The sequence below is a fragment of the Poecilia reticulata genome, linkage group LG2 (genome assembly GCF_000633615.1).
Source record: "Poecilia reticulata strain Guanapo linkage group LG2, Guppy_female_1.0+MT, whole genome shotgun sequence".
Taxonomy (NCBI): domain Eukaryota; kingdom Metazoa; phylum Chordata; class Actinopteri; order Cyprinodontiformes; family Poeciliidae; genus Poecilia; species Poecilia reticulata.
Genome location: NC_024332.1, coordinates 34,323,731 through 34,332,448, shown reverse-complemented (window position 1 = coordinate 34,332,448; position 8,718 = coordinate 34,323,731). Strand labels below are relative to the sequence as shown.

At 39.3% G+C, this 8,718-nt stretch overlaps 1 protein-coding gene across 1 annotated transcript; it reads left to right on the top strand.

Annotated features, from left to right (window-relative positions):
• Positions 1–2,332: 2,332 nt before the first annotated feature.
• Positions 2,333–8,718, top strand: desma (desmin a). Its single transcript, XM_008403894.2, has 10 exons — positions 2,333–3,020; positions 4,420–4,480; positions 4,633–4,728; positions 6,007–6,168; positions 6,240–6,365; positions 6,482–6,592; positions 6,816–6,925; positions 7,017–7,069; positions 7,597–7,682; positions 8,632–8,718. Exons 1-10 carry the CDS (start codon positions 2,440–2,442, stop codon positions 8,671–8,673), a joined length of 1,428 nt encoding a protein of 475 aa, XP_008402116.1. The 5' UTR covers positions 2,333–2,439; the 3' UTR covers positions 8,674–8,718.

The window sequence follows — 8,718 nt, the reverse complement described above, 5'->3', positions numbered from 1 at the left end:
CAAACAGGCTGAGCTCTGAATATGAAATCTAAAAATAGGGCTGCTGCCACCCACTGGAGCTGACAGGCACGCTGCTTTGTGAAACACAAATATGTGCATGACCACACACAATGACCCCTCCAGCAAATACCTATAAATACAAATGCACACTCATTAACACAGAGTGTCTTTTTAAAATCCAGAATGAAATCTTATAGGTTTGGAGATTAAACACAGCAGTTGTGTCACTTTATTCTGTGTCAGTTAAAGCAGAGAGTTTTGCAAGTACCTGGTAGTCGGCACTCAAAAGTTACTGTCGGTGTACTTTTTAGAGTTGTCGTTACTTACAATACATAAAACCACAAAAATAGTTATGACAGAAGACTGAGAGCAGGACTTTGAAGACTCTTAAATCTACTGTGAGCTGGGAGCCTGTGTGTAAGGTGCTTTCTTTTTTATAGATGATGTTCTTAACTTACATATATGTATTGTTAAGATCCTTGTACCTGAAAGCATTGACTACCTGAAGTTCTAATCTGAGCTGCTGACTCATCAGGTGCATTTGGAGGGATTTCCTCCCACTGTTCCTCATTCAGAGAGTCTTGTCAACTTCTGATCGCTTCAGTTGGAGAAATGTTCCCTGATTTCAAAACTTTGGCTGAAGTGGCCCTTGTAGTTCCATTCTACAATGTGGGAGCAGAGTGGGGATTCAGTCTCCAAAACAGCCATCAAAACGCTGAGACATTTGATTACATACAGGCGAGTGCGCAATTCAGGTGTGAAGTTTTAAAGTTAGTGGATGCTGCTTAAATTCAGGTGTGCTCAATTGTCCGGAGATTACGGTAGACTCATTTTTAACACTGTTTTAAGACCACTATTTTATGTGACTTTTTCAGTTCAGTGGGTACGAAGACTTTAGTAAACGCAAAGCTTGCATTGCCCTGGGCCAGCTTTTATTGTAAGATGATGTTTTGAAGAACTGAAATGTTGTCTCCATGTCAGTTTTATGCTGTATCAGTTTGATTACAAATTGTGAACACACCCTGAGTCACATAGATGCTTAACTTACATATACTGCTGCAAAAATTCAACCAATGCATCTGACCACTCACACATGGTGTGTGAGTGGTCTAAGTGCAGCGTGTGACAAATTGGAAGTGTGGTGTGTGACCTTCCTGGCAATCCTATCTGTCAAACTCTGATGGTACTTATATAACCGAGGACGAATATACACCTCTAAAACAACAAGAGTTTGCTGTAACTGGATTTAATTTAAGGATATCAGATGAAAGGGGGGTGAATCCATGTATCACTTTATGTCTGTTGTCCATTTCTTTGTGTCAGCTTACTTGATAAAATCCAAATAACATGTGTTAGAGTTAGATGTCATAATATAACAAAATATGGATTGGCCTCTGGCCTATGAATACTTTTGTAAGTATACTTTAAGCTAGGCATACATTCTTAAACCAGTTAAAATGTTTATAGTTCTTGCTTGAACAAGAGGTTATGAATTAATCTGAGCAAATATCAACACATATATTATATAATTACACTGAAATATTGAGCTAGAATAGCTTTTATTTTACTTTATCCACTCATATGTGGATCTAATATTTTACCTCATATTTCTACTAATATGGTTGGTTCAGTGAAGACCAGCATTTTTTAATTTTTTTGAAAAACCATTCTATGATTAGATTTAGAATATTTTCCCATAATTTCTTATTTAAGTCTATGACATTTACAAATTCTTACTAGTACAATCACTGAATGAGTCTGACTCTTAATTGCTCATGCAGTCATGTTTCAGAAGAGACAACTATGAATGCACAGCTGATCAACTTTACCAGCAGCTGAAACTGGACCCCTTGACAGCTGAATGTAGGGCTGGCAACAGACAAGACAAGGTGGGGGATTGGCATGTGAGGAGGGGAGATACTCTGAAACCATGATTGTTGGCAAAGAGATTAAAATATGTAACTCTACATATATTAAAAGACTGCAATAAACCGGTGTAAAAATAAATCCATGATTGTGAGCGCTGAAAATGGCATCCAGAAGCTTGTCTATATTTTGAGTTTATGATCAACAAAAAGGCTCGTTTGCAGTTTTATTGGGATCTGATACAACTGGCCATTGAAAAAAATCTCAGTAAACGTGAAAGTCTAGAAGTAATGTTCTCTAAACATCCTGTCTAATATATCAAAGGGATAGAATTGCTTTGCTTTGAGGGTGGTTGAGTGGTGGGCATAGGTCAGCAGGGTATAAGGAGAAAGAGGGAGGCCATAGAGGAGGGGTTAGGGGCTAGAGTGGGTGTGGATGGTCTACAAATAGTAGCTCTGAGCGCCTGCCATTTCTTCACCAAGTTTCTCTTCCACTGGCTCGGTGGGACTGTTGGGTCTTAACACCCGAAGCAGCTTCTCTGAACCCACAAACCAACCAAGCAGTCAAGCAACCATGAGCAAGTCCTACTCCTCGTCAACCCAGAGTGCCTCCTCCTACCGCCGGACCTTTGGTTCTGGTGTTGGCTCATCACCGATGTCATCCCTCTTCTCCTCCTTAGGAGGAGGTCGAGGCTCTTCTTCTAGCCATATGTCTTCCAGAATGTACGAGGTCAAGAGTAGCGCCGTTCCCTCCTTCTCCAGCTTCAGAGTTTCTTCTGGAGCTGGGGGAGCAGGATTTGGCTCCTCAACAGCTGTGCGTACCTATGGAGGGGAGAAGCTCGACTTTAACCTTGCAGATGCCATGAACCAAGACTTTCTCAACACAAGGACCAACGAGAAGGCCGAGCTTCAGCACCTCAACGACCGCTTCGCCAGCTACATTGAGAAGGTTCGCTTCCTGGAGCAGCAGAATGCTGCCCTGACCGTGGAGATCGAGAAGCTGAGGGTTCGCGAGGGTCCTGGCCGTGTGGCTGAGCTGTATGAGGAGGAAATGAGGGAGCTGAGGAGGCAGATCGAGGCCCTCACCAACCAACGTGCCAGGGTGGAAGTGGAGAGGGACAACCTGGCTGATGATCTGCAGAAGCTAAAGCTGAGGTAGGTTCTGATGGTGTGTCAATATGGAATGAATACATGATGAGTAGGCTCCAGAAAGTTTTGTAAAAGAGGCTAGAGGGTTTGCTAATTAACAACCTGAGGTGGTGCAGAAAAATTAAAAGCCATAACAGAATATTCTGAGCTTTGTGTCAACGTGGCAGAACTAGAAATTTGGGTAACTTTAAAACAAAAAGAAGAAAAAAAAAAAACATTGATCCTCCTCCGTATGTTCTGTCAAACAATACCGAACAAGATATGAGAAAGCTACGTGGAAAAAAGGTTTAAAGACAAAAAACAGAGGAGTAGAAATACCTTGTTAATTTCTCTCTTTTGGAGAAAAGAGAAGCTATAGGTAAACCTCAAAGAATTTCAAAGTAGGCCTTCTCGTGTGAACGCTACAGTTTACAAGCTTCCTATAATTGTGCAAATGTATTCCAAAGTGACATCACTGAGAAAAATAGAGTTGGAGACAGATTTACAGACTCATAGGAATGAACCTTAGACAGACAGATAAAGTTTCAGCCAGGTGAAGAACATACAGACAGGAAGAGAGGTGAACAGACAGAAAAAAAAAAAAAAATTTCGACACTAAAAAGGAAATATTCTAAATTTCACTTCAACAGTCCCTTGCAAACTTTGTTTGTCGGCCTATATTTGTCTGCTTATAGCTTTTAGGTCAGTTTGTGTTTCTGGGATAACTCCATCATGACACTGGATGCATCATCGCTCACATTAAAGTGTGTAATAAAAATCCACCCCAACACGCACAGCATGCAGTCAGCTTCTTACACACACGCACACACACAGTCTACGGCACATACACAGTCTCCTGCTCTTCACATTCTGTTTATCAGCCCTCGTCGAGCAGCTGCCCGAAGCTGTGAGTAAGTCCAGCAAAAGCGCTTGCTTCACCCACTGAGATCAAAATACACACCCTAACCTCCTGCTTGCTCACAGCTACGGCACGTGAAAATAACAAGCAGGTATTAATATTTTCATGTCGTCCTCCAAAGATCAGTCATTACACGTTCCAAACCTTTGATGCCTGTAATTATGCATAGATAAAAAAAAAAGAAAAAAGTCTTTCTTTTTAAAAATGTTTGGTGAAATGCTAAATGTGGAAAGAGCAGGAGTGGTTCTTGTTATCACCCCACGGCCGCTGACAGTGGGGGAGCAGCTGTATTAAAGCTTTAGGGCTAAAAGAGCAAGCAGGCGAAGAGTCGTGGGTGTGTGGATACAAGCAGAGTTTAAATAGAATACAGTTTGTGTCTCTCAGGTTTTATTTTTAAGTACAAATGCAGCAGCACCCAAATAGAAATGAAAGGCAAGAAGAATTTGTCCTTTAACTTTCCTCTGTTATTGTTTTTTCCCCCTGTGGGGTAACTCTTCCACCTTTTAGACTGCAAGAAGAAATCCACCAGAAGGAAGAAGCTGAGAACAACCTGTCTGCCTTCAGAGCTGTATGTCTTATTTATTTATTTATTTATTTTGCTTGAACTTTAGTTTAACTTTTGAAATAAAACTCTGTCTCCGCCTCATCTTTTTTGTAGAACAGATTCTTAGTCATTTGCCTTTGCCTGAATACATTCTCTTGCTGTGTGCTTGTTTGCAGGATGTTGACAGTGCCACTCTGGCCAGGCTGGACCTGGAGCGGCGCATCGAGAGCCTGCAAGAAGAGATTGCCTTCCTCAAGAAAATCCATGAAGAGGTTTGAAACGCTTCTAAATGTTCAATGTACAGAGGCATTGTTTTGTCTCTATGATGGTTTATAGAGTCTCTCACCCACTGATGTTAAATCACATGCACTAACACATGCATATAAATATGTGCATATGCACATATTTTTGGCAATAGCCAAAAAAAAACACTTTTGCACATTGCCTTGCCGAGATCAAAGGACTGGATGAGCCACAAGCTCAGCTCAGTTTCAGTGCACAGCTGAGGATCCATCTTGGCATTTTGTCTTTTTTGTCTCAACTTTGACCTCCCAGAAATGCTTGAAGTGCTGACTGGTTCAAAGGAGCATGTCAGCTGTTGCGGAAATAGCTGAAGTGTGTGTGCTTGTATTCATGGCAACAAATGGATAGCTATTTTAAACTATTTGATTAAACCGAACGACAGCTGAACGCAACTTAAGCTTGTAAAATTATATATTCTTATCGAGAATAAAGGAATTGCAATTGCTGCTACTAGAATTTACACTTTTAGTACTTTCTCCCGGTGCACATAAAAGGAAGGATTTATTAGTGTCTAGATATTTTATTTGTAATGTCAGTTAAGACAGGAAGTGCATTATTACACATACAAATTTAAGAAAGTGCAATTACACTACATTGTTACACTGAACTTGTAATTTTTTATACAACTGTTTCTGTTGCCTTTAATTCTTTAAGGAGGTAGAAATACTTGTAAGATGATTACAGTTAAAAATGTAACTTGTTTATTGGATTCTTTTAATGAAACAATTTAAAAATTTTGTTTTCTTTCTGATTGGTTTTTGTGGTTATAACCAATCAGATAGTGTTTTTTGCATCTTGCTCCTTGTAGAAACATTTTATGAAAATTTTTATTTTTTTATGATTACACAGAAAAAAAAAACCCAAACAGGAGGCTAAAAACAGTCAAAAGAAGACAGTAGTGAAAGTGTGTTTATCAATTGAACTTTTATTATATGGGTTATTGTGTGTGTGGGTTTCTACAATTTTTGTGGCACATAAACTATGCCTTTTTAGTTGGGAAAATAAAAATAGGTGACTATAATCTCCTATTGTATCAAATAAGAATCAAATAAGACGCAGAGCTAGAGAAAAATCTAGATGTGTACTTAAAAAATATAGAATATTATTTCTTTTGTAAGGCTTTGAAGGGTTAATCTGCAGTCTGTTTCTCTCTTAAACATCCATGAATCTCTTTCTTTTTGTCACATCATTTTAGTAAGTTCATTTTTGCTCAAAATGAATCTTTTCTTTCCATGAATGCCTTGCAGGAGATCCGAGAGCTGCAGAACCAGATGCAGGACACTCAGGTCCAGATCCAGATGGACATGTCCAAGCCCGATCTGACCGCTGCTCTCAGGGACATCCGCATGCAGTATGAAGCCATCGCTGCAAAGAACATTGCAGAGGCTGAAGACTGGTACAAGTCCAAGGTAGATCAGAAGCCCTTCATGAGTAAAGTTTATGCTAAAATGCTTAAACACTCACCTGGTGTCTCCTTAAGGTGTCCGATCTGAACCAAGCTGTGAACAAGAACAACGACTCTCTGCGCCAGGCCAAACAGGAGACCATGGAGTACAGGCACCAGATCCAGTCCTACACCTGTGAAATTGACTCTCTCAAGGGCACTGTCAGTATTTATTTAACTCACTGTATTCCTGTTATTTGTAAACTAGGCAGCTTGAATTTTTTATTCTGCTGTCAGTCCAGTTTAAACCTGACTTCACCTCCTTGCTATCCTTTCAGAATGAGTCTCTGCTGCGCCAGATGAGAGAAATGGAGGACAGGATGGGCCAGGAAGCCTCTGGCTACCAGGATACCATTGCACGGCTGCAGGAAGACATTGCCAAGATGAAGGTAATAACCTTTAGCATTTCATATGAGGCATGCATTGTGACAGCAGATAATAAAAGCAACAGCTGTAAGATACAAGAAGTGGGATTTTAGAAATACACAACCCATCTTTACCAGTTAATTTCAGTATTTATAGTGACAGTGTGATTTTTGTTGGCAGGGAAACTTTAATTTTAGGAGTCAATAAGACTTTTAATTAAATTTTTTAAAATGTTTTGATCTAAAGGATGATATGGCTCGCCACCTGAGGGAGTACCAGGACCTCCTCAATGTGAAGATGGCTCTTGATATTGAAATTGCCACCTATCGTAAACTGCTGGAGGGAGAGGAGAGCAGGTCGGTCGGCTATACACGCCATTTAGAAGGATGATAACAAGCTCGAATGACCTAATTTTACTATTATTTTCTCTCTTTCTTTCCATTGCAGGATCACCACCACTATGCCTGTCCAGTCTGCCTATTCTTCTATTGGATTCAGAGGTAACATGAATAGTAACATGTCCTTTTTTCAGCACATAAATACTTGGTAAATCCATTTTGCATTCCAAATGAGTCAATAAGCAGGATGATAACGTTTAATTATAGCCTGTGACTGAATATGGTAGATGCTATTTTCAGTTTTTGTATCATGCACCTGCAGTAACACTTTCTGACCACTGGGTGGAGACGTTAGACGAGACAAAATACCTCACAGGCCATTGGTTTCGCAGATAAGCAAGCCAGACTTAGATGATTATGTAACTCTGTCTTTTCCTTTTGTCTTCAAATGTGTTTAATTTTACATGTTAAGATATTATTGTGAACAAATATTTAAAATAGAAATGTAAAACTGGAAAACAATAAGCAGCTTCAAAGTCTCTTTTCTGATTCTCTCCCTAATGTAAAAAGCTTAGAAGATACCTTCTTAATCAATAGTAAGCAACACCAGTGCCTTTAAACTGAATTGATTTTGTGTTACTGTAAATAAAGTTAATTTCCAAGCTAATTAGGTGAATGCATTCTTACAGAGACCAGTCCTGAATCCCAGCGCGGGTCGGAGGTTCACTCCAAGAAAACTGTTCTTATCAAGACTATTGAGACCCGCGATGGAGAGGTTTGAGCTCACACACATCCACGTGTCAACAACACAAACAAACCAATCACATGCAAACACAAGCTGAATTACTCACATGGGTGAAAATACACATTGTAATCATTGTTTTTAAGGATTTTTACACTTGGAAATATAACATCTTTACTATTTTTATACTTTATAGCAAGATTTGAAAGTAATACAAGATGCAATATACCAGCACACCTTGATCTAGGCATCCCAGTGGGAATTATGCCATTTAAAATTTATGAAGTGAGAAAATGGTTCCATTTGTGAGTGGATTTGACAGCTCTGCTTCCACTTCTATGTGTCTAAGGGTGAACCACTGAAAAGGTGATATTTTTAAGGGCTACAACATCATTCATTTTTGCAAATTCCTACTGAACAAACACAATGGGATGTGCTAGCCCTTAGAAGCACATGGTAAAATTTTAAGAATGAAGAGGCAATAGGTGTAAAAAGGATTCAGCAGTAATTACCATAACACAAACAATGTTAGAAAAGACTGTAAATTGGCACACTTATGTGGCAACAGATGATGTTTAATATATGACATTCCTAGATGAAATATTCCATGAGCCAGGGTGGTAGTGCCGAGTGTGTAAGTTTAGTTTCATTGTTCCACCTAAACTTTTAGCAGCTGCTCACTTGCTTCTATAGATTTGCTATAAGCATGACAGCGACACTGGAATGATGTGGAAAGTCTTTGTTTCTCCTTTGTAAGATGATGTAGATTGTAGGCACTTTTTCCTTTTTGAAACTGTGACACTCTGTGACGCTCTGTTCTTCTTTGAACTGTTAGCTTCACTGGCCGGCACATCACTTCACTCCAACCAATATCTGCACAATTTATATGAATCTACTTAGTGATTTTTCTGCATTAATTACTTGGTTCTTTTACTTGAATTATCCTTGACATTAATTGGTTTTATTTCTTCCGTCCCTTAAGGTTGTCAGCGAGTCAACACAGCATCAACAGGACATCATGTAAAGAGACAACATGAAATGAAAAATAATAAAATATGGAGAAATATTT

Bases quoted from the DNA above. Each gene is read 5' to 3' on its own strand.
- desma (XM_008403894.2), top strand. From the start codon at position 2,440: ATGAGCAAGTCCTACTCCTCGTCAACCCAGAGTGCCTCCTCCTACCGC. The intron at 7,070-7,596 runs GTAACATGAATA...GCATTCTTACAG, and splicing joins TTCTTCTATTGGATTCAGAG to AGACCAGTCCTGAATCCCAG. The intron at 7,683-8,631 runs GTTTGAGCTCAC...CCGTCCCTTAAG, and splicing joins TTGAGACCCGCGATGGAGAG to GTTGTCAGCGAGTCAACACA.